Source organism: Narcine bancroftii, chromosome 13 (assembly GCF_036971445.1).
Source record: "Narcine bancroftii isolate sNarBan1 chromosome 13, sNarBan1.hap1, whole genome shotgun sequence".
Taxonomy (NCBI): Eukaryota; Metazoa; Chordata; class Chondrichthyes; order Torpediniformes; family Narcinidae; genus Narcine; species Narcine bancroftii.
In genome coordinates this window covers 72,269,777-72,297,610 of record NC_091481.1, presented here as the reverse complement: position 1 = coordinate 72,297,610, position 27,834 = coordinate 72,269,777, and the positions used below count along the sequence as shown (strand labels likewise).

Sequence of the window (27,834 nt, the reverse complement as noted above, 5' to 3'; positions counted from 1 at the left end):
GCCCTGGGTTCTGAGTCTGTTCCCGGGGACTGGGGCTCCAGGGCTCAGGGAGGTGAACGCTGGGCCTGTTCATTGGGTTAAAGTACTCTAGAAATTGGAGTTTTGACCCTTGTCTGTCAGGTAACTAACTCAATGCTGGGCTAACCTTGGATTGCATCTTGGAATAAGGTCCACCCTAAGGTGCAACCCATTCTCCAACACCAGCACCCTCTGCATTTCCACCCAAACAGTTTCTGGAATCCCAGCCCTTTCCAGCCGCCTGCAGCCAGGCGTGGTGAAGTGTCGTAAACTGGCCCGGTCATCCGCCGGAGAGGGGCGGGGCGACCGCCTGCTGTAACGTGGATTGCGTTCGCTGCCCGTCTGCCGTAAAGTGGATCCCGGCCGCGGGAGGAGCGGTGGAAGGGAAAGAGGTTGGTGGGCAAAGTGGCGGGGCTGGGGCTTCAGGGCTCAGGGTTAGGGTTAGGAACGCTGGGCCTGTTCCCGGGGTCTGGGCCTGTACCCTGGGGTCTGGGCCTGTACCCTGGGGTCTGGGCCTGTACCCTGGGGTCTGGGCCTGTTCCCGGGGTCTGGGCTTGTACCCTGGGGTCTGGGCCTGTACCCTGGGGTCTGGGCCTGTTCCCGGGGTCTGGGCCTGTACCCTGGGGTCTGGGCCTGTACCCTGGGGTCTGGGCCTGTACCCTGGGGTCTGGGCCTGTTCCCGGGGTCTGGGCTTGTACCCTGGGGTCTGGGCCTGTACCCTGGGGTCTGGGCCTGTACCCTGGGGTCTGGGCCTGTTCCCGGGGTCTGGGCCTGTACCCTGGGGTCTGGGCCTGTACCCTGGGGTCTGGGCCTGTACCCTGGGGTCTGGGCCTGTTCCCGGGGTCTGGGCTTGTACCCTGGGGTCTGGGCCTGTACCCTGGGGTCTGGGCCTGTACCCTGGGGTCTGGGCCTGTTCCCGGGGTCTGGGCCTGTACCCTGGGGTCTGGGCCTGTACCCTGGGGTCTGGGCCGGTACCCTGGGGTCTGGGCCTGTACTCTGGGGCCTGAAATAAAAGGTTGGACCTGAACCTCAACCTTGGTTGATTGACTCACTGCTTCTCCATTCCAGATGCAGTGCTGTCCAGGGTTAATGATTCTCACTACTCTCTGCCTTGGATCAGGGGCTGTGTGCAGCCCAGAGTGATTCATGTTTTGTAGAGAAATACGAGAAGCAAAGGGGATGAATTTGGGGCATGGTTCAGTACGTGGTACTGTGCTAGCACTGCCATAATGAAAGCATGGCTGAGAGAGAGAGGCAGGACGAGCAGCTGAATGTTCCTGGTGCAGAGGTGGGGATGTTGTATTTTTGATTTGGGACCAACAGTTTCAAGAGAATATTCATCAGATGCGATATTGGTGAAATTTATCAATAAGAATAGCCAGAGATGCTGGAGAGACTCAGCTGGTCTTGCAGCGTCCACAGGAGGTAAAGATGAAGAACCAATGTTCGGGCCTGAGCCCTTCTTTAAGGTGGAGGAAAAAAAAGCAGACAGGCACCTGGGGGAGAAGGGAGGAAAGGGCAGGGGGAGGAGCACAGGCCATAATTGGACATTAATGGGAGCATAGGCGAGGAAAGGAGGGGGAAGGGAGAGAGAGAGAGAGAGAGAGAGAGAGATGGGGTGGGGGTTGGTGGTGGTTTAACGAAAACTGGAAAAGCTGATGTTGATGCCATCTGGCTGGAAGGTGATTTGGAATGAGCTGTGGTTCCTCCAATTTGCGGGTGGTCTCCATCTGGCCGTGCATGAGACATGCCAGGAAGGGACTGGGGCGAGGAATTGAAATGGGCAGCCACCAGGAGATCCATACTATTGTGGCGGACAGAGCTGAGGTGCTCAGAGAAGCAAAGTCCTGGTCTGCACTGATGTAGAGGAGACCACAACAGGAGAATTGGATTTTGCCTCCCGTAGATGGTGCAGGACCAGCCGAGTTCCTCCAGCATCTGCAGATTTTGCAGTTTCACTCCAATAAGAATGGGATGATTACTTTGATGGCATTGTACTAAAGCCCCCTTACCCCCCCCCCACCATCATCAGTGGGAATTAGAGGAGAAATTGTGTGGCAAGATCATAGGTAGCTGTAAGGATAACAGATTTGTGAAAAGCCATTTCAACTTGCCCACTATTGACTAGGGTTCTCATGGTGAAAAGATTTTATTAAATGTGTCCATGAGAATGTTCTCAAAAGACAGTCTGACAACAGAGAGGGCGGCTCTGGAACTCCTTGAGACGAGGCCAGGCAAGTTGTTGAGGTGTCAGGAGGAGAGCACAGTGAGCATCAGTTGTCTTAGATTTAAAATAGTTCTGGGAAAAGATAGGACTGGTTTCTGGATTATAGCCCTTCGGTGAGTCAGGGAAAATGTTGGTAGCAATAGGCAGGATTTTGTAAAGATCGATTGGGAGAGGCAACCTCTGGTAATTGGAGGGGTTTCAAAAGAGAGGTAAAGTTCATGGTGCTGTTGGTGTGTAGGGAAACTTGTACCTTGAGGGAGGGCTCAGGCCTGAAACATTAGTCATAGACTTTTCTTCCTATGTATGCTGTGAGACTGGCTGAGTTCCTCCAGCAGTTCTGAGGGGTTTTTCCTCTATATTGCACAGTTTATTTACATTTCTTTATTTCCTTACATGTATATGAAGCGCAGCTTTTTTCATGACTGGTTATTGGTTGATTCTGTCTTGCCCACAGGAAAAAAGAATCTCAGGGTTGTATATGATGTCATGTAAATCTGAATCTGTTTAATACGACCCATCTCTTCTTTTTTCCAGTCTGTTTGATCCGTCTCCTTCGTCATGTTTGTTCTGGTGGAGATGGTGGACACCGTGAGGATTCCGCCTTGGTTCTTTGAGAGGAAATTAAATGATGCCATCGCGGAAGAGTTGAACAAAAAACTGGCCAACAAGGTAAGTGGACAACTGTCGGTGAGGCAGCATTGAGTAACCTGCATTGCATCGCTAGTCTGGTCAGAGCTGGCAATTTCAAAAGGGTCTGAGAGGTTGGTGTTCGGAATGAGGGCAAAACACCAGAGTTTTGGGATAAAGAACAGTTGACTGCTCTAATGCAGGTCTCTTCAAGTGAGAATTTTATTCATGCGCCTGCCTACATGTAGCTCATTACCTGATGAAGGGCTCAGGCCCAAAATGTTGGTTACGTCCCTTTATCTTAGCTACATTAAGTAGACGGCCCCCTGGGTCTTGTGTCACTGTGACAAAGATTTGTGATAGAGAAAAGATTTGCAGTTCAGGGAAGAGCTCGGTCTGCCTGACAGAAAGTCACAGGGTTAATTAAAGCAGTAGAAGTAATGGGGGTCACTAACAGAACAGTGTTTACCCCAATGCAACCTTGGATCAAACAGAGACCACAAACAGCTGGTGATGCTGCCTGAGCTGCATCCTTGTCTCAAGGAGTTTCAGAACTGCCCTCTCTGTTGTCGTTGGCGTGGAACCTGCTGAGAGAGGGGAGTACTCCCCACTGGAGTCCTAGCTCCCAGACCTACTGCGCAGGGGAACCAGTAACCGGCCCCCCCCCCGGTTGAGAATCAGAGGAGAGAAGGAGAGAACCCCAAGGACGGTGACCACGGTGTCGGACCAGCGAGGGGTTTGCTGCTAAACGACACACACAAGCGGCGAGCTGTTGGCGAATTGCGGGCGAGGGACTCGCACCAGGCTGTGGACTGTTGGAGACTGGCTCATGAGAGCCAGGTATCAGGTCCAAGATTTGAGAGGATGTGGAGGGCAAGAGGGGCTTCCTCATCCTGTCGGAGGTTTGGATCTGGGGCTCTGGTTGCCAATGGTTTGGAATGAAATCTGTGTGGTTGCAGGAGTGCTGGAGGAAAATTCACGGACACAGTGACTGGTGGTGGGGGGGGTGGAGAGACTGTCTTTTGCTTCACTTTCTCAGACTGTAAGGAGTGCTGGGAAATTTCTGCTGATGGCGAATCTTCATCTGCCTTGTGGCAGACTCAAGGCAATAATATTACACGACAGTAAACAATATCTGATCTGAGAGCTGGGTTGTAGGGGTGGGCAGAGAGTTACAGCCCTTAACATCAAGGCGCTGTGGTGAAACTGCGGCTGGAGCCATACTTTGCAGAAAGGATATGTCTGTGGTCAATTATTTCCACCCCTAGGATATCATCGGAGGAGTTCCTCCTAATCAGCTGCTTCATTCATGTCCTTCCATCAAAAGTTCAGATGATTGTATTTGCAAGTCCTTGGAAAGGAAGTACCATGTTTCTGGAAGGAACATCAGAGCGGGAGATACTGGCATCTTGAGTGAACAGAGAGAACTGGAGGGACTCCGCTTTTGGGCAATGAGACGACGATTCTATAATTAAAAAAAAAATGTAGACATACAGCCAGTAACAGGTCCTTCTGCCCAATTACCCCAGTTAACCTACCTCCCTGGAATATTTTGAAGGGTGGGAGGAAACTGGACTCCCCGGAGGAAACCCACACAGACACGAGGAGAGCGTACAAACTCCTTACAGACAGTGCGGGATTCGAACCTGGGACGCTGCAATAGCGCCGTGCTAACCATGCCGTCCACGGGTCTGGACTAACCAGATGGGAAGACAGACCTGGAGGTTGCAAAGTGTTGGTGACTTTAATCGAAAACTAAGACCTTCAGATAATCATTGCCACTGATTTTCCTCTCCTCAGGTGGTGTATAATGTTGGCCTGTGCATCTGTCTGTACGACATCACCAAACTGGAAGATTCCTACATTTTTCCAGGCGATGGCGCCTCACACACCAAAGGTCAGAGACAATGCCCTGAGCTGCACCCTAAAGATCGAGTTGTACCAATTTAGTTTCCCCTTTTTCCCTCTGAATAAATCCCGATGCTGTTAGTTGGAGCCTGAGGCTTCTGCCTTGGGAGTTCATGTAAAGTGATCAGACGGTATTTGGGGTGGGGGGCGGGGGGGGAGCAAAATTCCCCTTCTTTAAATTGTCTCGGTGAACTGGTTTCCATCCGCTCTATTCACCGAAGTAAGTGAATTTGTTCAGTTAAAGAGAGACTGGGGAGGATAAAATAGTATTCTTTGCCCCCTGCTTTGCTTTCAGTTGATCACACTGCACAATTTTTTTCCAAGAGGTTTGCTTCATGGAAAAAAAAATTGGGGATTATGATAGACGACTTCATGTTGAACACAAAGATAATTTCAGATTTACTGTATCACGTAGGAAGGTGGAGAAACTTTACATTAACTTGGATTGAATTCAGCATGTTTAATTGCTTTTGTTCGACTGACCTAAAAATGTTTGGCTGCTGATTTTCATTTGTACTCAGCATCTGATGCCTCTCATGTCAGTGTCCAACAATAGTTGGCCGGCATTGATCAGTTGCCCTGATACCGCTTTTCCATGGTCGCAAAGTCCTGGTGACATCTTTCACCGTGTTGGTCACTGACGGCACCAAGATCAGCAGGGAAGACGTCCAAGTGCAAATGAAGAAAGTGATTTTTCAATGACATGTGGCACTTCATGGTTTTCTACGCTTGAAGTAGACTTAAAATGTGACAGGAAATCTCAAAAATGGGTTGTATCTAAAAATCATTACGTGGTAGGAAAATTTTAAGGCGATTTTTGTGATCACAACCTAATATCCATAAAACACACCAAAAAGTGTTCAGGAAGCAAAATCTTAGTTGTCCAGTGTTGTTATTTCCATGCAAAGTCTTTGCTCGATAGGTCAGGAGAAACGTGAGTGTTTCCCATGGGATTGGCAAGTGACTCGGTAAAGTCAATGCATCCTGACATCCTTGCAGCATGGAAACTCCCTCATTTCCATCCCTAACACGATCACCGCTTCTTGGTCAAACTAACCTTCATCTGGGCTACTGGGCCACAGCAGGGAAGAATTTATGGTGCCCTGCATGGAAATTTAGGAAAAACCATTTTCTCTGTGGTCAGAGAGCTCCATAATTCTCCCTTACACACTTCTCATTCTGGGCTAAAATCCAGGCATTCTGCCACTTTACATCGGGGTGCATAAGAATTTTTTCTTGCATTGTTGGTGAACCTCTGCAATTCCTGGAAGGTTGTGAAGACTAGATCATTATAGGTACTTAAAGAGGAAATTTGGGAGGTGAGGGCTGCAGAAGAGGTTGGAGCAGATTTGCATAATTACACTGAATGTCAAAATAGCCAGTGTCCCAGTCTTCAGCCAGGCATTCTGCCACTTTACATCGGGGTGCATAAGAATTTTTTCTTGCATTGTTGGTGAACCTCTGCAATTCCTGGAAGGTTGTAAAGACTAGATCATTATAGGTTCTTAAAGAGGAAATTTGGGAGGTGAGGGCTGCAGAAGAGGTTGGAGCAGATTTGCATAATTACACTGAATGTCAAAATAGCCAGTGTCCCAGTCTTCAGCCAACTCCATCAAAACCCGATGACCTGACGTTCATGAGTATATTTAAAGCAAAAGTTGACTGATTCTTGAGTAGTAAGGGAGTCGAAGGTTATGTGGAGAAGGCAGGAAAATTGGGTTGAGGTTGAAAAAAACCCAATATCGGCTATGATTCGAATGGCAGAACAGACGTGATGGGCCAAAGAGCCTAATCCTGCTTCTAATCTGTGAACTTGGTTGTTTTTGGGATCTGCTGGTCTTCTTTGTCAACTGACTGTTGTTCAAAAGTTTAGAATACTCTGGTGAACAAAGATGGTGGTGCTTGTCTTTCTATAAATCTTGGTACAGCTCGACCTTCACCACCATTATTTGCACAGTCAGAATGAATTGGAAACAATGTCTCATCCTCACTGATGATCAACGCATCTCAAGGATGCGTGGTTGGCCCACTACTCTTACTCACTCTACACCCTTGACTGGCCAGGCCCAATTCCAATGCCATCTACAAGTTTGCCGATGACACCACGGTTGTCAGTAGAATCACAGACGGCAATGAGGAAACGAATAGGATCGGCTCACTGAGTGGTGTTACCACAACAACCTTGCACTCAATGTTAGCTCACAATCATCTTGGTTTTGCTTCAAGGGAAACACGACTCAGTCCTCATCGAGGGCTCAGTAGTGGAGAGGGTCAAGAATTTCAAATTCCTGGGTGTCAACCTCTCCGAGGATCTGTCCTGGAGCCTCCATGTCGATGCAATCACGAAGAAGGCTTGCCAATGGCTATTTTTCGTAAGGAGTTTGAGGAGATTCGGTAGGTCACCAAAGACTCACGAAAACATCTTCAGGTGTACCGTGGAGAGCATTCTGGCTGGTTATATCACTCTCTGGTATGGAGGTGCCAACTCTCAGGTCAAGAAAAAAACCAGAGGCTTGTTAACTCGGCCTGTGATATCACAGGCTCCAGACTTCACTCCATTGAGGACGTCTAAATAAGGCGGTGTCTTAAAAAAGCAGCCTTTATCCTCAAGATCCCCACCACCCAGCCCATGCCCTCTTCGCTCTGCTACCATCGGGGAAAAGGAACAGGAGCCTGAAGACGAGCACTCAGCGGCACAAGTACAGCTTCTTCCCCTCCGCCATTAGATTCCTGAATGAACAATGAACCACAGACCCTGCCTCACTTGTTTCTTTTTCTTGCACTATTTTTAAATTATTTTGTTAGGTGGTTTATATAAATGTTTGCACTGCTGCAAAACTAACAAATTTTGTGATAAATTCTGTTTTTCCCTCTCCCTTTTATCTTCACACAGTACATTTCCGATATGTGGTTTTTCGACCCTTTCTGGATGAAATTATTACTGGAAAAATCAAGGGCTGCTGTCAGGATGGAGTGTGCGGTGAGAAACCTTTTAACCCACAAATTTCTCTTTGGTTTATCTTCCCCCGGCCATACCACTATCTCCTTCTCTGCCCATCCTCGGCAGTTGAATAAAACTGGTTAGCCCACTGGCAATTGTGTGCAGTTCTGGTCGCCTTGTTATACGAAGGATGTGGAGGCTTTGGAAAGGGTACAGTAGAGATTTACCAGGACGCCAGTGAATTACGGTTAGTGTAGCAGTTGGAGCAATCTTGTAGCGTCAGCGATCAAGATCTGGGTTTGAATCCCACGCTGTCTCTAAGGAGTTTGCACGTTCTCCTCTTGTCTGCGTGGATTTTTCCCAAGGCCTTCGATTTCATCCCACCCTTCAAAACGTACCAGGGATTGTAGGTTAATTGGGTGTAAATTGGGCAGCATGGGTTCGTGGGCCGAAAGAACCTGTTACCGTATCTACATTTAAATTTAAAGGCTGCAAGAGAGATTGGACAAACGAAGCATTAGAGATTGAGGGAAGTTTTCTAAAATTATGGGAGGCATTTATAGGGTAGGCAGTCAGAATTTTTATCCCCAGCATAAAAATGTCTCGTATGAGAGAATGTGCATTTAAATTGAGGGAAGAAAGTTTATGGGAGGTGTGTGGGACGTGTTTTGTTTTTTACACAGTGAGTGGTAGGTGTCTGGAACGGGCTGCCAGGGATAGTGGAGGAAGCAGATATAATAGCATTTAAGTGGAATCCAGGTGGACACATGAATAGCCAGGAAATGAAGAGATATGGATCACGTGCAAGCAGTGGAAATTGTTTAATGTAAGCTAGACCCCTTGAAGTTCGCACACAGACCCAACCTCTCTACGGATGATGCCATCGCCACTGCCCTCCATCTAACCCACAGTCATACCACAGTTCCTGATAAGTTGAACCTGCTTGATCTAAACACTTCCCTCTGCAATTGGAATTCTTGACCTCCTGTCAGGGAGATCTCAGACAGTCCAGATTGGTAACAACATCTCCTTGACCATTACACTGAGCACAGGGGGGCCCCCAGGCTGTGTGGTGGTGTGGTGAGTCCACTGCTGTTCACTCTGCTGACCCACGACTGTACAGCTAAACACAGCTCAAACCACATCATCAAGTTCGTTGATGACACGACTGTTTTGGGCCTGATCAGTAAGAATGACAAGTCATTGTACAGAGATGAGGTGCAGTTGCTAATGGACTGGTGCACAGCCACCAACTTGTGTCTGAACATTAAAAAAACAAAAAAGATGGTTGTTGACTTCAAGAGGGCCTGGGGGGACCACGCTCCGCTGACCATTGACGGCTCCACCATTGAGGTGGTCAAGAGTATCAAGTTCCTTGGAGTGCACGGCGGAGAATCTTGCCTGGACCCTTAACACCAGCTCCATAGCCAAGAGAGTCCAGCAGCACCTCGATTTCCTGCGAAGGCTGAGGAAAGTTCATCTCCCACCCTCCATCCTCACTATATTCTACAGAAGATGTATCAAGAGCAAACTGTCCAACTACATTACTGTGATAGTACTGATCTATCACCAATGTACATAGTGTATATAGTTACAGTATCTAGACTGCTTACAGCGATTGGCTGAGAACTAAGCCACGCCTACTGTTTGGGCCTTAAAGGGTTGTGTCCCTAGCCAGGTCGGATCATTCCGGACTGGCTGGCCACCTGTGAAGAGCTCCTGTCTTTTGCTAATGAAAGCCTTGGTTTGGATCAACGTCTTTGATTCTTTCGATGAGCTCTACAATCACCACCTGATTTGGAAGCTGTACCACCTCAGACTCAAGACCCTGCAGAGGATAGTGAAATCTGCAGAAAAGATCATTGGGGGCACTCTTCCTACCATGAGGGACATTGACAACACTTGATGGAGGCAAAAGGCAATAAACCCCTCATGTAAACTGTTCACTCTTCTGCCATCTGGTAGGTCAGGTCGTTAAGTCCAGATTGGACAACAGGTTTCTCACCCCCCACCCTCCCCCCCCACCAAGCCATCAGACTTCTGAACTCCCAGAACATATGGGGATAGTGAACTGTGGTCGGTTACAGTGTAAGACTTGATATTTTAATTTGTTTAACTTCTATTCTAACTTGTATTATGTAAATATGCTCTGTGGTCCAGGAGAAAAGCTATCTCGTCTTTACCGTGAGAACATGGTATGAACCATAAATAAAAGTGACTTGAATGATGTTGGATGTGGTCATCGTGCTCCTCCTGTTCTGTACTAATGTACAGTGAAACCCCATTATCCAGAATTCAAGCAACCAGCAAAAAAAAAATGCAAAAATAAATAGGTTAAAAAATATGGAACTTAAAATTAGCGCGTCGTGCCATTAGTTCGCCAATCACAAACAACCAGAAAATTCACTTGCCTGGCATCTACCAATCCCCATGAGTGCTGGATACCAGGGATTTTACTGTGGCCCAGGTCACAGTGTAGCTCTCTGGTTCGTCATGGCTTGGTGAACCGATAGATTGTGAATGTCAGCGGGCTCCTTTCCCGGAGTGGCTATCACTCTGGCCCTTGGTCTTTGTATCCCAAGTCTTTATTTGTAATTGAGTAGAAAGTCAGGCTTTCAAATTGTAGCGCAGAAACTCCTACAAAGGAAGGGTTTCTATCTTCAACCTGGTCTTTTACTCCTGAACCATTGTTGATATTTGATCCATTTACCCAGTTTCCCCAATGTTCCTTAATAACTTGTTAATTAAAAAAAAAAATCCCTCAGATTTAAAAGAAGCAATTGATCAAGCTTCGATTTCCGATTGTGGATGGTTTCCAAATTTCCTTCAAGCATTTCATGTAGAAATACTTCCTGTCCACAGTCAACTCTGATTTGAGGCCCAGTGCCCCTTCTTTCAGATTAACTATGGAGTCTTGGAATCATTCTGCTGAATCTTTGTTGCAGCTCCTTTGAGGCGTAGCACATGAAACTATCAACCTTTGTACCTCCATCCCCCATCCAGAAGGTCTTAAAGCACTTGGGTTGTTTCTGCACCAGAGGCCCGATCAGTCTGTAATCCAAACGATCAACAGTGGTTCAGGTAGAGTCCAATTAGGGTTTTGCACAACTACCTCCTCCGACTTTGTACACACTTGTCAAGTCCGTTTCTAGATCTGCACCATTTAGAAACCAGAATCAGAATTTACAGTTATGAACGTGTCACAAAATTTGTTGTTTTGCAGTAGCAACCACAGAGCGATTTTGCTATAAATTACACTTCAAAATAAATAGTGCAAAAGAAGAGACAGTGAGGTAGTGTCCACACAATTATCCCCACGCTGCTATTTTTTCCCTAAGCCCCGTACATTATTTTCCTCTGTCCAATTCTGCCTTGTCAGTTGCTGTTGAGTTTGTGTCCATTGTCCTTTGGTGATGTTAGGCCGATCCAGTCTTTCAACTGCAGTGCTCTGCGTTTTCGAATCACAGTGACAGCTAATTTATGTACATGCCGCTCCCACAACTGAGTGCTGCTGTCTCTCGGCTCCTGTGACCCTTCAGTGTTGTTTGCACAGAATTGCAGGTTCTCGCTTGAATTGGGTGGATTTTCTCTGGATGCTTGGTGGGTGATCTTGTGATCGCGAAGGTCTGCTGTTTGGTAGGTGAATTGGCCACTAAATGTGACCCCGTGTGTGGGTGTGTACCGAAGGGTGGAGAGGTGACAAGGTGCCACAGTGGTGGTAACGGTGTCAATGGAGCCAAATGTAAAAAGGGCCAGTGACAGAAACGTGTGGAGATGTTAGTAAGGGTGGGTTTCTGTTGGTAAATAATTTATTGTGAATGAAGTCTATTTTTGAAAAGAAAATGTCAAAAAGAATGGGTTACAGGGAAATAAGGGAAGGAATGGGGCTGCTCTGTCAGCCAGTATGGACTTCATGGGCTGAGTGGCCTCCTGTGGAGTGAGAAGCGTGTGGTGATGATCAGATAGTCTGCCAGTGTGTCGCTGACTGAGGCTTATGCCTTCATGGAATGGTTGGATAGTGTAGGGTTCGGCCATGTGGATAACATTTCTATTTGAGGGAGTTGCAAAATTAAGATGGACACATCGAATAGAGAATTCAGGAAAAAGATAATTCTCCAAAGATTGGCAAACTCGTGGACTGGCCAGAGCTCATAACTGAGGTAGCTCGATGAATGTATGTACCAGAGGGTGGGAGAACACTTTTCTGAGCTAAACTCTGTCACAGAGCAGTTGGTCTGAATGGTCTTTCATTTCTTGCATTGCAAAATGTGATTTAATATAAAAACACTGGGGTATATTTCTTACTCCGGATTGGGAAAACAACCTGGCTCTGTCAGTATTTACATATGGTAATAATATTTAGCATTTTCTTTGAGAGGGAGAACATCTTGAAATAGAGACTGAATGGAAATTGTGGAGAATGTTTAGTTTACCAGCAGCGATATTTTTAATTTAAACAGAATTTATTATCATGAACACGTCACGAAATCCATTCTTTTACTGCAGAATCATGGTGCAAACATTTATATAAACCCCATTACAAAATAAATAAAAATAGTGTGAGAAAGTGAGGCCGTGTCTGTGGGTCATTGTTCATTCAGGAATCTGATGGCGGAGGGGAAGAAGCTGTCCTTGTGCCGCTGGGTGCTCGTCTTCAGGCTCCTGGACCTCCTTCCTGATGTTAGCAGAGTGAAGATGGTATGGCCAGGGTGGTGGGGGTTCTTGAAGATAGAGGCTGCTTTCACCACCTCTTGTAGATGTCCGTAAAGACTGGTGCCCATGATGTCACAGGCCAAGTTAACAACCCTCTGGAGTTTATTTCTTGACCTGAGCATTGGCAGCTCTGTTCCAGGCAGTGATGCAACCGTCGGAATGTTCTCCATGATACACCTATAGAGGTTTTCGACAGACGTCGGTGATTTCCCTGAGGGAGAACTGCAGCAAAGGCCACTCTCGTGTCATTCCTCTCTTGCTTGAATGCAGCTCAGAGCATATCAAAAACCCATGGACTCCACAGATATCTCCCACTGCTAAGGAGAGGTAGCCAACACACTGAAGGACCCATCGCACCTCGGACACTCTTATCCCTCCTCCCAATGGGGAGAAGGTTCCAGAGAATGAAATGCACAACAACAGGCTGAAAGGCAGTTTCTTCGCCGCAGCCATCGAGCTCCTGAATGAACCCCATAACTCTCGAGCTGCCCTTGCTTGGTGCTCATTGATCTTCCTTTGCATCGTAATCCTCTACCCTGTGAATTGTGTTCTTTACACGGCAGCCTTGTTGGCGCAATGCTGTTATAGCGCCAGTGATCAGGACTGGGTTCAAATCCCGCACTCTCTGTAATGAGTTTGTACATTCTCCCCGTGTCTGTGTGGGTTTTCTCCGGGGGCTCCAGTTTCCTCCCACCCTCCAAAACATACCGGGGGGGAGTGTAGGTTAATTGGGCGGCATGGACTTGTGGGCTGGAAGGGCCGTTACTGTGCTGTATGTATACATTTTAAATTTAAATAAGAGAGAACCTGTTGGTCTGTTTACAGAATAAGCTTTCTCACTGTACTCAGCATTTTGTGACAAATAAATAAATTGAAATGTGTAATATCATGCCTGACCTCAGAGGTTGCTGTGGGATGGGTGGGGAATGTGAGTATCCACACAAAGGAGCACTAATGGGGAACTGAGACAGGCACTGGTCAACAGACAGTGGAGCAGCACATTTTAAAGTTAACATTAAATTTAGGAGTACAGCATAGTAAAGGCAGGCCTTTCCAGCTCACGAGTTCATGCCCACCAAAATACACCGGATTCGAACTCTGCTCACTGGCGCTGTAATAGTGTAATGCTAACCGTGGCCGTATGTGGCAGGTACCTTAGTGGCATTGATCAGAGACGGTCTTTGGTGTGCAAGTTCATAGTTCCCAGAAAACAGCAACATTTGATACCTCACAAAGATAATTTTGTGATGCCAATAAAACGATCCTGTTCCTTTCACTGATACTCTGGGTAAAAACACAGATGCTGCAGCTGGTATCGACACATCCAAAGGAGATAAAGATCCATTACTGATGTTTGGGCCTGAGCCCTTCCTCAGGGTATGAGCAAAAAAAGATAGGTGTCCGAATTCAAAGGGTAGGGAGAAAAGGGAAGAATGGGAAGGGAAGGAGGGCAGACCAACCGACACAAGGTGTAAATTGGACAAAAGAGTTGGAAATTAATTTTGGCTTCCTGAAAGGAGACAGTGGGTAAAGGAAGCGAGAGAGAGAGAGAGCCGGAGGGGAAGGAGACACTGTGAAAGATGTGTGGGGGATTTTAAGAAACCAGAGAAATCGATATTAATGCCATCCAGCTGGAGGGAGCCTGGTCAGGAGATGAGGCGCTGTTCCCCCAATTTGTGGGTAGTCTCAGTCCGGCTGTGCTTGAGACCCCCCAGATGGATATGTCAGCAAGGGAATGGGATGGGGAATTGAAATGGTGGGGGGGGGGGCACCACTGGGAGATTCACGCTATTGTGGCGGACAGAGGTCAATGAAGTGATCTCCCAGTCTCTCCAACCAACCTAGAGGAGACTACAGTTCGTGAAAGCATTTTGGGTCGGCTGTGAATCCAGATCCTCTGGGATATATGTTGGGACGTGATCCACTAACACAACTCCCCTCTTTCCTCCTTCCAGTGACGCTGGGATATTTCGATGACATCCTGATCCCCCCTGAATCACTGCAGCAGCCGGCCAAGTTGTATCCTTGAGAGATTGATGAGAATGGAGTGCAAAGGCCTGGTAATGAACAGGCCTGCATTTTCTATTCCTCCTGGAGTCTGGATGGAAAAGTTTAAAGACTGGGGATTTAAAAAAAAAACTGCTGAAAATATACTTAAATGAATAAATCGAATGGGGAATTTGGCAGGTTCCTTTTGGATCCAAAATCCAAAAGGTGTCAACATTTTGGTAAGTATGTTTGGTACAGCAGTGGGGCAAGGTTTAAACTAATTTGGCAGGGGTATGGGAACCTGAGTGATAGGGAAAAGGGTAGGGAAGACAAAGAAATGGCCAGGAAAAGTAAAATGAGAAAAGTAATGTTGGGAGGAGAAAGTAAAAAATCAGATGGTGCAGTGAGTTTTCGGGTCAATGACAGTGTTAAGAAAATTACAAAGAAAAATAGTGGGCAGAAAAATCAAAAGAAAAGGTTACAGAAGTCACTAGATATTAAAAGGACAAAGAGCATAAAGGCACTTTATCTGAATGCCCACAGTATTAGAAATAAGGTTAGTGAACTTGAGGCGCAAATCGGTACCCATGCCTATGATTTGGTCGCCATCACGGAAACATGGCTACAAGGTGACCCGAAATGGGAATTAAACTTTCAAGGGTATCAGGTGGTGCAAAGAGATAGACAGGATGGTAAGGGAGGTGGAGTTGCACTCTTAATCAAAGATGAGCTCCAGGCAGTAGTGAGGAATGATATAAGATCTAAAGAGCATAATGTTGAGTCCATTTGGGTAGAGATAAAGAATAACAAAGGGAAAAAATTATTGGTGTTATCTATCGCTCACCAAATAACAATAGTTTAGTGGCACAGGAAATAAATAGAGAGATAAGTGAGGCATGTAATAATGATACGGCAGTCGTCATGGGGGACTTTAACTTCCACATAGATTGGGAAAATCAAGTTGGTCGTGGGAGTCTGGAAGAGGACTTCATAGAATGCATCCGCGATAGCTTTCTTGAGCAGCATGTTAAAGAACCCACAAGAGAAAATGCTCTCCTGGATCTAGTGTTGTGCAATGAGATAGGTAGAGTAAATGATGTAATAGCCAGAGACCATCTGGGAAATAGCGATCATAGTATGATTGAATTTCTCATTCAGATGGAAGGGGAAATAGTTAGATCTAAAACTAATATATTATGCTTCAACAGGGGTGACTACCATCGGATGAGGGAGGAATTGGGTAGAGTGGACTGGAAGCACAGGCTAATTGATGAAACAGTTGAGGAACAGTGGAAGATTTTCAAAGAAATATTTTGTAATGCTCAACAAAAATATTTTCCGGTCAGGAAAAAGGGCAGCAAGGGAGGGAAAAATCAACCGTGGTTAACAAAGGAAATAAAGGAGAGTATAAAATTGAAGGCGCAGGTGTACAAAGCTGCAAAGAGCAGTGGGAAACTGGAAGATTGGGATAACTTTAAGAGACAACAAGGGGTTACAAAGAGGGTAATAAGAAATGGGAAAAAGGATTATGAAAGTAAATTGGCACAAAATATAAAAACAGAAAGCAAAAAATTTTATAAATATATAAAACAGAAGAGGGTGGTCAGAGTTAACATAGGACCCTTGGAAGATGAGAAAGGAAAACTGGTAGCAAAAAATTGGGAAGTGGCCGAGGCATTGAACAAATATTTTGTCAGTCTTCACGGTGGAAGACACGTCCAGCATGCCCAAGTGCGGAGTTAAGGATGCGAATGTTGGGGAGGGCCTTGTAAAATAGTTGTTACAAAGGAAGTAGTGATGGAGAAACTAATGGGACTAAAGCCAGACAAATCACCTGGTCCTGATGATATGCATCCAAAGGTTCTGAAGGAAATGGCAGAAGTTATAGTTGATGCATTGGTGGTCATAGACCAAAATTCCTTGGATTCTGGGCAGGTCCCGGCAGACTGGAAGACAGCAAATGTCACGCCACTTTTTAAGAAGGGATGTAGGCAGAAGACTGGAAATTATCGGCCAATTAGCTTGACGTCTGAGTTGGAAAAATGCTTGAAGCCGTCATTAAAGATGAAATAGTGAAACTTTTGGAACGTAAGGGTTCAATCAGGCAGACACAGCATGGTTTTAGAAAGGGAAGATCTGGTTTGACAAACTTGTTAGGATTCTTTGAGGATATAATGGGTGCGGTGGATAGAGGGGAACAGGTTGATGTTGTATATTTGGATTTCCAGAAAGCGTTTGATAAGGTGCCGCACAAGAGACTTCTCAGTAAGTTACAGGAAAGTGGAGTCCGGGGAAATATATTGGCCTGGATTGAAAATTGGTTGTGTGACAGGAGGCAGAGAGTCGGGATAAATGGGAGTTTTTCAGGTTGGCAGAGAGTGGTAAGCAGGGGTCGGTGTTAGGCCCACAACTGTTCATCATTTACATTGATGACTTGGAGGAGGGGACAAAATGTGGTGTAGCCAAGTTTGCGGATGACACCAAATTGAGTGGAAGAGCAAATTGTAATGAGGATGTGGAGAGTCTGCAGAGGGATAGAGTTAAGCTGGATGAGTGGGCAAAGGTCTGGCAGATGGGGTACAATGTTAGTAAGTGTGAGGTTATCCACTTTGGCAAGAAAAATAAAAGAGCCGAATATTATTTAAAGGGTGAAAAACTACAGCATGCTGTTGTGCAGAGGGACTTGGGAGGGCTTGTGCATGAATCGCAAAAAGTTAGGTTGCAGGTGCAGCAGGTTATTAAGAAAGCAAATGGAATGTTGGCCTTCATCGCTAGAGGAATTGAATTCAGGAGTAGGGAGGTAATGTTGCAACTGTACAAGGTACTGGTGAGACCGCACCTGGAGTACTGTGTCCAGTTCTGGTCTCCATATTTGAGAAAGGATATACTGGCTTTGGAGACGGTCCAGAGGAGGTTCACTAGGTTGATCCCTGGGATGAAGGGGTTGACTTATGATGAGAGATTAAATCGTCTAGGATTGTATTTGCTCAAGTTCAGAAGAATGAGAGGAGATCTTATAGAAGCATATAGGATTATGAAGGGTATGGATAGGATAGATGTAGGAAGGTTTTTTGAGCTGGCCGGGGAAACTAAAACGAGACGACACAGTCTCAAGATTCGGGGGAGTAGATTTAGGACAGAGATGAGGAAAAATAGTTTTTCCCAGAGAGTAGTGAATGTTTGGAATTCTCTAACCAGGGAAGTGGCTAAGGCTGCCTCATTAAACATATTTAAAATTCGGTTAGATCAATTTTTACATGATAGAGGAATTAGGGGATATGGGGAGAATGCAGGTAGGTGGAGCTAGGTTATAAATTAGATCAGCCATGATCTTAAGGAATGGCGGAGCAGGCTCGATGGGCCATTTTTGGCCTACTCCTGTTCCTACTTCCTATGTTATCTATGAAGCCAGAAGAAATATAAAAAGTACAGTAGAAGTCGGAAAATCTGTCTGCGCGGGGATTGGGCTGGTCTGGATTCTTGGGCAGCAATTTTAAAACTCAAATTTAAGGAGGAATAAAGAGAGAAACAGGTAAATGTTGATAGTTTATTCTTTTTTTTAAATTTTTTATTTTTCACACCATAAATCACATTAGCCATGATACACACTTTTTCCTTTTCACACATATACAGTGACATTTTCTCCCCCCCCCTCCCTCCTCCCAACCCACCCCCCCCCACCCTCCCCTCCCATCCAATTAAGGTATACAATCTAGGTTACATTAAACCAGTCAGACAATGTTGTCATTCAACAAAAATACACCAGAAATTCTACTGAGTCCATTCTTTTCTTTCCTTCTCCTTCCATCAACTTAGGTAATGATTGTCCCCGGTAGGTTTTCGCTATTGTATTTAATGTAAGGCTCCCATATTTGTTCAAATATTTCGATATTATTTCTTAAACCATATGTAATTTTTTCTAATGGAATACATTTATTCATTTCTATATACCATTGTTGTATTTTCAGATTATCTTCCAATTTCCAGGTTGACATAATACATTTTTTTGCTACAGCTAGAGCTATCTTAACAAATCTTTTTTTGTGCATCCTCCAAATCAATTCCAAATTCTTTGTTTTTTATGTTACTTAGGAGAAAGATCTCTGGATTCTTTGGTATATTTTCTGTTATTTTATTTAATATCTGATTGAGATCTTCCCAAAATTTTTCTACTTTCTCACATGTCCAGATTGCATGAATTGTTGTTCCCATTTCTTTTTTACATCGAAAACATCTATCAGATACTGTTGGGTCCCATTTATTTAACTTTTGCGGTGTAATGTATAGTCTGTGTAACCAGTTATATTGTATCATACGTAGCCTCGTATTTATTGTATTTCTCATCGTTCCAGAACATAATTTCTCCCATGTTTCCTTTTTTATCTTTATATTTAAATCTTGTTCCCATTTTTGTTTGGTTTTACCATTTGTTTCCTCATTTTCCTTTTCTTGCAGTTTAATATACATATTTGTTATAAATCTTTTGATTAACATTGTATCTGTAATCACATATTCAAGGTTACTTCCCTGTGGCAAACTCAAACTGCTTCCTAATTTATCCTTCAAGTAGGATCTCAATTGGTAATATGCCAGCGCTGTATCTCCAGTTATATTGTACTTATCTCTCATTTGTTCAAAGGATAAGAATCTACTTCCTGAAAAACAATTTTCTATTCTTTTAATCCCTTTTTTTCCCCATTCTCTAAAGGAAAGGTTATCTATTGTAAAAGGGAGTAACTTATTTTGCGTCAATATTAGTTTTGGTAATTGATAGTTTGTTTTATTTCTTTCTACATGAATCTTCTTCCAAATATTGAGGAGATGATGTAATACTGGAGAAGTTCTATGTTGTACCAATTTTTCATCCCATTTATATAATATGTGTTCAGGTTTCTTTTCCCCTATTTTATCTAATTCTAATCTCGTCCAGTCTGGTTTTTCCCTTGTTTGATAAAAATCTGATAGGTATCTTAATTGTGCGGCTCTATAATAATTTTTAAAGTTTGGCAATTGTAAGCCTCCTTGTTTATACCATTCTGTTAATTTATCTAGTGCTATCCTCGGTTTCCCCCCTCTCCATAAAAATTTCCTTATTATTTTCTTTAACTCTTTGAAGAATTTTTCTGTCAGTTGTATTGGCAATGCCTGAAATAAGTATAATATCCTTGGAAAAATGTTCATTTTAATACAGTTTATCCTTCCTATTAGTGTTAGTGGTAAATCTTTCCAATGCTCTAAATCGTCCTGTAATTTTTTCATTAGTGGATAATAATTGAGTTTATATAGTTGGCCGAGATTTTTGTTTATTTGTACACCTAGGTATCTTATTGCCTGCATTTGCCATCTAAATGGAGATTCCTTCTTAAATTTTGAGAAGTCTGCATTATTCATAGGCATTGCTTCACTTTTATTTACGTTTATCTTGTAACCCGACACTTCTCCATATTCCTTCAATTTCTTATATAATTCTTTTATTGATAGTTCTGGTTCTGTTAAGTACACTATAACATCATCCGCAAATAGACTGATTTTATATTCCTTGTCTTTTATTTTTATTCCTTTTATATTATTGTCTGTTCTTATCAATTCTGCTAGTGGTTCTATAGCTAATGCAAACAATAAAGGTGATAGTGGGCATCCCTGCCGCGTTGACCTGCTTAAGTTAAATTGCTTTGATACATGTCCATTTACTGTCACTTTCGCTAACGGTCCCTTATATAATGCTTTAATCCAATTAATATACTTCTCCGGTAAACTGAATTTTTGCAATACTTTGAACAAATAATTCCATTCTACTCTGTCAAAGGCCTTCTCTGCGTCTAAAGCAACTGCTACTGCAGGTGCTTTATTTCCTTCTACTGCATGAATTAAGTTAATAAATTTACAAATATTGTCTGTTGTGCGTCTTTTTTTGATAAATCCAGTTTGGTCTAAATTTACCATTTTCGGTACCTGTTCTGCTAATCTGTTTGCTAATAGTTTAGCTATTATCTTATAATCTGTGTTTAGTAAAGATATTGGTCTATATGACGCTGGTGAGAGTGGATCTTTCCCTTGTTTTAGTATTACTGTAATTATTGCTGTTTTACATGAATCTGGTAAGCTTTGTGTTTCATCAATCTGGTTGATTACATCCAGGAGGGGCGGAATTAATAAGTCTTTAAATGTTTTGTAGAATTCTATTGGGAGTCCATCCTCTCCTGGTGACTTATTATTTGGTAATTTTTTTATTATCTCTTGTATTTCTACTATTCCAAATGGTTCTGTTAATTTATTTTGTTCCTCTATTTGTAGTTTTGGTAGTTCAATTTTAGTCAGAAATTCATCTATTTTCCCTTCTTTCCCTTCGTTTTCAGTTCGGTATAATTGTTCATAGAATTCTCTAAAGTTTTCCTTAATTTCTTTTGGATTATATGTAATTTGTTTGTCTTTTTTCCTTGATGCCAATACCATTTTCTTAGCTTGTTCTGTCTTAAGCTGCCATGCTAGGATTTTGTGCGTTTTTTCACCTAGTTCATAATATTTCTGTTTTGTCTTCATTATATTCTTCTCCACTTTATATGTTTGTAGTGTTTCATATTTTATTTTTTTATCTGCCAATTCTCTTCTTTTAGTTGTGTTTTCGTTCCTTGCTAATTCTTTTTCTATATTTGCTATTTCCCTTTCCAACTGCTCTGTTTCCTGATTATAGTCCTTCTTCATCTTGGTTACATAACTTATTATTTGCCCTCTAATGAATGCTTTCATTGCATCCCATAGCATAAACTTATCTTCCACTGATTCCGTATTTATTTCAAAATACATTTTTATTTGTTTTTCAATAAATTCTCTAAAATCCTGCCTTTTAAGTAACATGGGGTTTAATCTCCATCTATACATTCTTGGAGGGATGTCCTCTAGCTTTACTGTCAATATTAAGGGTGAATGGTCCGATAGTATTCTAGCTTTATATTCAGTTTTTCTTACTCTATCTTGCATACTAGCTGATAACAAAAATAGGTCTATTTTTGAGTATGTTTTATGTCTGGCCGAGTAATATGAATATTCCTTTTCTTTTGGGTGTTGTTTCCTCCATATATCCAAAAGTTGCATTTCTTCCATTGATTTAATTATAAATTTGGTTACTTTGTTCTTTCTGTTAATTTTTTTCCCAGTTTTATCCATATTTAAATCCAAATTCAGGTTGAAATCCCCTCCTATTAATATGTTCCCTTGCGTATTTGCTACCTTCAAAAAGATATCTTGCATAAACTTTTGATCTTCTTCGTTAGGTGAATATACATTGAGTAGATTCCAAAACTCCGAATATATCTGACATTTTATCATTACATATCTCCCTGCTGGATCTATTATTTCCTCTTCTATTTTAAATGGCACATTTTTACTAATTAATATAGCCACTCCTCTTGCTTTTGAATTATACGATGCTGCTGTTACATGTCCTACCCAATCTCTCTTTAATTTCTTGTGCTCCAATTCAGTTAAGTGTGTTTCTTGCACAAATGCTATATCAATTTTTTCTTTTTTCAGTAAATTTAGCAGTTTCTTCCTTTTAATTTGGTTATGTATTCCATTAATATTCAAAGTCATATAGTTCAACGTAGCCATTTTATACTTTGTTTATCTTCCCTTTCCGTTTTTCCATCATTACCTTTCCTCCTTTTCCATTTCTGTTTTCTTATTTTAAACCCTTTATAAGACAACATTCCTAAAACATCAAACATTTTCCTTATTCTCCTATTTAAAACTTCTTTAGCCCCAATCTCCCCTTCCCCTCCTGTGTTGTCCTTTATTCCTTGTCGGACAACAACATCTCCCCTCTCCATTTGGGTTTGCGAATTCACTCGCAAGCGTCAGCTGATTTTTAGTGACCGCAACTCCCCCCCACCCAGCCCCCCCCCAGAAAAGATTTCATTTTTCATATGTAACAAAGGTCACTCTTTTAGTTCCCTCCTTATTCCCTCTATTCCATTTCCTTCCCTTATTAATTCTTGTCTATACTATCTATATTTTCCTCTAAGTACAGATACCTTCACGTATGCACATTTTATCTATTCACTCTTATACCTCTTTACCCACATACATATAAATCGTGGTCATTTTTACTCTCATTACCCGTCTTCATCCCTTAGTCTATTTTGTAATTGTTCTGCAAATTTTCGTGCTTCTTCTGGATCCGAGAATAGTCTGTTTTGTTGTCCTGGAATAAATATTTTCAATACAGCTGGATGCTTTAGTATAAATTTATACCCTTTCTTCCATAAAATCGCCTTTGCTGTATTGAACTCCTTTCTCTTCTTTAGGAGTTCAAAACTTATATCTGGATAAATGAAGATTTTTTGTCCTTTGTACTCCAGTGGCTTGTTGCCCTCTCTTACTTTTTCCATTGTCTTCTCCAGTACCTTTTCTCTTGTAGTATATCTTAGGAATTTTACTAAAATAGATCTTGGTTTTTGTTGTGGTTGTGGTTTAGAGGCCAATGCTCTGTGCCCTTTCTATTTCCATTTCTTGCTGTAGTTCTGGACATCCTAGGATCCTAGAGATCCAGTCTTTTATAAACTCTCTCATATTCTTGCCTTCTTCATCTTCCTTAAGGCCGACTATCTTTATGTTATTTCTTCTGTTATAATTTTCCATTATATCTATTTTCTGAGCTAACAGTTCTTGTGTCTCTTTAACTTTTTTATTAGATTCCTCTAATTTCTTTTTTAAGTCCTCCACCTCCATTTCTACTGCTGCTTCTCGTTCCTGCACCTTGTCCATTCTTTTTCCCATTTCTGATAAGGTCATATCTATTTTATTCATTTTCTCTTCTGTGTTGTTTATTCTTTTTCTTAAATCCGTAAATTCCTGTGTTTGCCATACTTTAAATGACTCCATGTATCCTTTAATAAGAGAAAGTATATCCTTTATCTTGCCTTTCTTTTCTTCTTCTATTTCACTGTACTCTTCCTCTTCTTCTTCCTCTGGGTTGACCATCTGTTGTTTCTTTGGTGCCCTTTCCTCCTCTTCTTTCTTGTTTCTATTGTCTTCTGTGGTCTCTTCTTGCTGCAGGTGTTCTGCAGCTGTCGTTGCCGGCTGTGGAGATCGACTCCCCAGCTGGTCACCCCTCCTGTCGGTGTGTTTTTTTTCATGCGCATCGCGCATGCGCGAGGAGTCGCGCATGCGCGGTTGCGCTCTTTTACTCGGCTCAGCGAGCCATTTTTGTAGTCCATTATCTACTGACATGAGGGAGCGGGTTTCTCTCTCCACCGCGGGCCTCTTCGAGCAGGTAAGGCCTTTTCCTTCATCTTCCGTTGTCTTCTCTTCCTCTCTTCTTACCATTGGTTTCGACTTTTCGTTTATGGTCGCCATCTTCTTTGCACCTTTATATTCACTTTTCTGTAACTTTTATTTCTGTGCCTTTGTGTTTTCCTTTGTTTTTTCCGACTTTTCTGGAGAGGGCTGGAGTTCACCGTCCGTCCACTACTCCATCACGTGACTCCCTCCGATAGTTTATTCATTAGCAAATACAGCACGCTTCATTTATCAAAACGATCATCTTTAAAGAAAGGTCCACAAGTGTGGTCGCTTGTTGCCTCTGTGCGTCTGTGGCTCACGCACGCACACAAAAGCCCACTAAATTTGAAAAGTTTGAGAGTTTTCAAATAGACTGATTCTTGGGGTGGGGGTGGGGGTCCAAATTTCTGGCATCTGGGTGTTTGGACTTCTACTGAATGACTTTTGTTACCTCCAAGGAGGATAGGTGTTATATTTAGTGGAAAAGTAGATAAGCAGATAGAGGATGGAACGGTGACTGTTAGAAGGAGGAACTCACCCACTGGGCTGAACGGCTTCTGCTGCTGCACTGGCTCAGAAGCTGGATTACCCCCCAATTACCCCTCAGTGAGGTGGGCAGTGGAGCCTGGGCTTGGGTTTGTCCATGAGTGGCACAGTGCTGCACCATAAGAGGCTGCTCATGGAGCTGAGGGATGCATGAGATCCCCTTCCTCGCGCCCCCGCAATCAACACTTTAAAAAATCCTGTCTTGAGAATGACCCCCCCCCCCCTTCCACTACAAGTCACGGGCACAGGACTGGGGCTGGGCTCAGCGGGCATGTGACTGCCAGAGATTGCCTGTTGGGCGTGGGTTTGAACGTCATTAGGTGCAGAAACCATGTCTCCTGAAAGTCAGGCAGGTCACGCAGCCAGCAACCCCAGTCATGATTGCTAAATGTGCATTCTCTCCAACTTGGTGCAGAGTTTGCTCCCTTTTTACTGGGAATTAGAAACCGTTATTGCTCCGATTTCTGTCGGCACAGCCTAGACTAGACTCACATATAAAAGCTTCAGCTAACCTTAGGCCCGAGATGGCCACACCATTTTCCAGGTTGGTGGACTTTCACTGGAAATGGGTCAGAATCAAAATTTACTGTTATGAATGTCACAAAATGTGTTGTTTTGTGGCAGTACCACAGTGCAAATATTCTTTAAAAAATAAACAAATTAGTGGAGAAGAAAACTGAGGCAGTCGGTGTCTGTGGTTAATTATCCGTTTAGAAATCTGATGGCGGAGGGGAAGAAGCTGTCCTTGTGCCGCTGGGTGCTTGTCTTCAGGCTCCTGTCCCTCCTTCCCAATAGTGGCAGTGTGAAGAGAGGTGGGGGTCCTTGAGAATAGAGGCTGCTTTCTTAAGACACCGCCCCTTGTAGATGTCCTCGATGGAGTGAAGGCTGGTACCCGTGATGGCGCTGGCCAAGTTCACAGCGCTGTAGTCTTTTTCTGTCCTGTGCATTGGCACCTCCGTTGCAGACAGTGATGGAATGAGACGATGCTCTCCGCGGCCCACCTGTAGAAATTTCAAACATGGAGTCCGGGGCAGGTTGTCCACTAAAACCCTGCTTATCTTGCGACTGCTTGGTATTTCCCTGACTGCACTGGTAGCGATGAGACTGAGCAGGTGTGGGTGTGGGAGTACGAGACTGAGGAAGGGACCCACGACCTGTACATGGACGTCGGGGAGGACATCCGGCTTCGGGTGGTGGATGAAACCTTCGTAGACACCTCCCCCACCGGGCCCAGCACAGCGGACAATTCAACCTCCACAGCAGAAGAAGCAGTGAGGAAGGAGTCTCCCTACACACTGACGGTAATGACCAAACCATCCCTCCTCTTTCTCTTGATCCAACTGTTCTTCTAGTGGGAGAGTGAGTATTGTAGTCTCCTCACATCTGCTGACAGGCCATTGAGTCCTCTTACAAAGTGTAATTGCTGTGATAGAAGTATTGGAACTCTTGTGTATGGCAAGATCCCATCATCTAAAAGATATGGACAAGATTGTCTGTTTCTATTGATGTCTTAAGAGGTGAATGTTCTGAAACATGAAAGTCTGCAGGCGCTGTGATTGTAGTAAAAATAGAGAGATGCTGGAGGAACTCGGCTGGTCTTGCAGCGTCCATAGGAGATAAAGGTGTAGAACCACCGTTTCGGGCCTGAGCCCTTCCTCAAGGTGTGAGTAAAAAGCAGGTAGGAGCCTGAATTAAAAGCCTGGTGAAAAGAGAAGAATGGGTGGGGAGGAGAAGAGATCAACAGACATGATAAGAGAACAGGAGAGCGGAAAGGTGAGAATTGATGGAGAGGTAGTTTTTGGCTCTATGAAGGGAGACAAGAGGAAAAGGGGAGGGAGAGAGAGGAAAGGAGGCAAAAGATTAGTGGAGTGGAGGGGAAGAGGGCTGGGCCAACAGAAACCAGAGAAGTCAATATCAATGCCATCTGGTTGGAAGGTGCCTAGTCGGAAGATGTGTTCCTCTAATTTGCGGGTGGTCTCAGTCTGGCCATGCATAAGACCATGGACAGACGTGTCAGCAAGGGAATGGGATGGAGAATTGAAAAGGGTGGCCACTGGGAGATCCATGCTATTGTGGCGGACAGAGCTGAGGTGCTCAACAAAGCGATTTTCCCCCAGTCTGTGCCCAGTCCCTCCGATGTAGAGGAGACCACAGCGGGAGAACCAGATGCAGTCGACATCTCCGGCAGATTCACAAGTGAAAAGTTGCTTCACTTGGAAGGAATGTTTGGGGCCCTGAATAGCGCGGAGGGAGGAGGTGTGGGCGCAAGTTGAGCATCTATTACGGTCATGGGTAGGTGCGAAGGGGACAATTGGTGGGGTGGGAGGAGTGGACAAGGGACTCCCGGAGGGAGTGGCCTGTGCAGAAGGCGGAGAGGGGAAGAAGTGTCTGATGATGGAATCATGTTGTAGATGGTGGAAATGGCAGAGAATATGTTGGATGCGAAGGCTGGTGGAATGGTAGGTGAGGATAGGAGAAATCCTGTCCTCGTGCGTGGGGCCGGAGGAGTCCAGGGCAAATGTGCGGGCAATGAAGAATATGCGGGTGAGGAGGTGGTCTGGGGAAAGCCACATTGTTTGAAGAAGATCATCTCTGATGATCTGGCATGGAAATCCTCATCCTGGGTGCAGATGTGACGGAGATAGAGGAATTGAGAGAAAGGAATAGAATCCTTACAGGGGACAGGGTGTGATGTACCTCCACCCTCTTCTCCCAACCTCTCCTCTTCCATCTTTTCACCCCCCAGCTCCCTCTGCCTTCTCTCCTGTTTTGCCCTGTTATTTGTGTCATATCATCAGGTACACAGAATGTGGAGACCTGCCTGTGTTACCCGCTGCTTTAGTTTAGCTGCTGAGATCCCAGCCTTTAATCGATCTCCACCTCTTCGCAGGGGTCCATCAGTGAGCCGGGCCTGGGTCTTTTGTCTTGGTGGACCAATGGTTAGTGGACCAATGATTCCCAGATGGTCGCACAGACGGCCAGCCAGGAAGTGGAACTGCCTGATTCCCGGCCAGCTACTGGGGAGGATCCTCCTTCCTGAGAAAAGGACAGATGCTGGACATTGAACTGAAGCAGGAAACATCTGGTGTGCAAGATCCAACGGCAGCGTCCGATGAGCAAATAAACGTGCACGACCAGAGAAAGACGAGTGGGCCCCAAATGGAATGCGTGGGTAGTCTTGACATCTTCCCGCTGTGCGGAATACTAGTCCTGTACTCCCCGTTTAATTTGGCAAATTAAAGGTGTCTGATGGATTGAGTTCTGGTTTGGTTACGATGTGGTTGAGCAAGTGAGCAAGTAAAAATTCAACCTCAGTTCCAGCATCTCTCAGCCCCCCTTTTAAAAATGCCTGTCTAGCCTAACATTGCCTGCGGATCATGATCACCATTGCTTTATTGTCATGTAATAGTATAGAATGTAATATTACACGATTAATGTAATGCAGCAGATAGAGCAACACTGTTACAGTGCCAGTGATCAGGACCGGGGTTCAAATCCGGCGCTGTCTGTAAGAAGTTTGCACGTTCTCCACATGTCTGGTTTCCTCCCACCCTTTAAAATGGGTTGTAGGTTAATTGGCCAGAAG

The 27,834-nt window shown here is 44.1% G+C and overlaps 1 protein-coding gene across 1 annotated transcript; it reads left to right on the top strand.

Moving 5' to 3' along the window:
• The first annotated feature begins 340 nt into the window (after window positions 1–340).
• Window positions 341–27,506, top strand: polr3h (polymerase (RNA) III (DNA directed) polypeptide H). The gene is made up of 7 exons (XM_069907914.1): window positions 341–410; window positions 2,780–2,914; window positions 4,673–4,769; window positions 7,674–7,760; window positions 14,390–14,453; window positions 25,345–25,549; window positions 27,139–27,506. The coding sequence occupies exons 2-7, from the start codon at window positions 2,804–2,806 to the stop codon at window positions 27,190–27,192; spliced, it is 618 nt and encodes a 205-aa protein (XP_069764015.1). The 5' UTR covers window positions 341–410; window positions 2,780–2,803; the 3' UTR covers window positions 27,193–27,506.
• Window positions 27,507–27,834: the final 328 nt, after the last annotated feature.

Bases quoted from the DNA above. Each gene is read 5' to 3' on its own strand.
- polr3h (XM_069907914.1), top strand. From the start codon at position 2,804: ATGTTTGTTCTGGTGGAGATGGTGGACACCGTGAGGATTCCGCCTTGG. The intron at 2,915-4,672 runs GTAAGTGGACAA...TCCTCTCCTCAG, and splicing joins ACAAAAAACTGGCCAACAAG to GTGGTGTATAATGTTGGCCT. The intron at 4,770-7,673 runs GTCAGAGACAAT...ATCTTCACACAG, and splicing joins TGGCGCCTCACACACCAAAG to TACATTTCCGATATGTGGTT.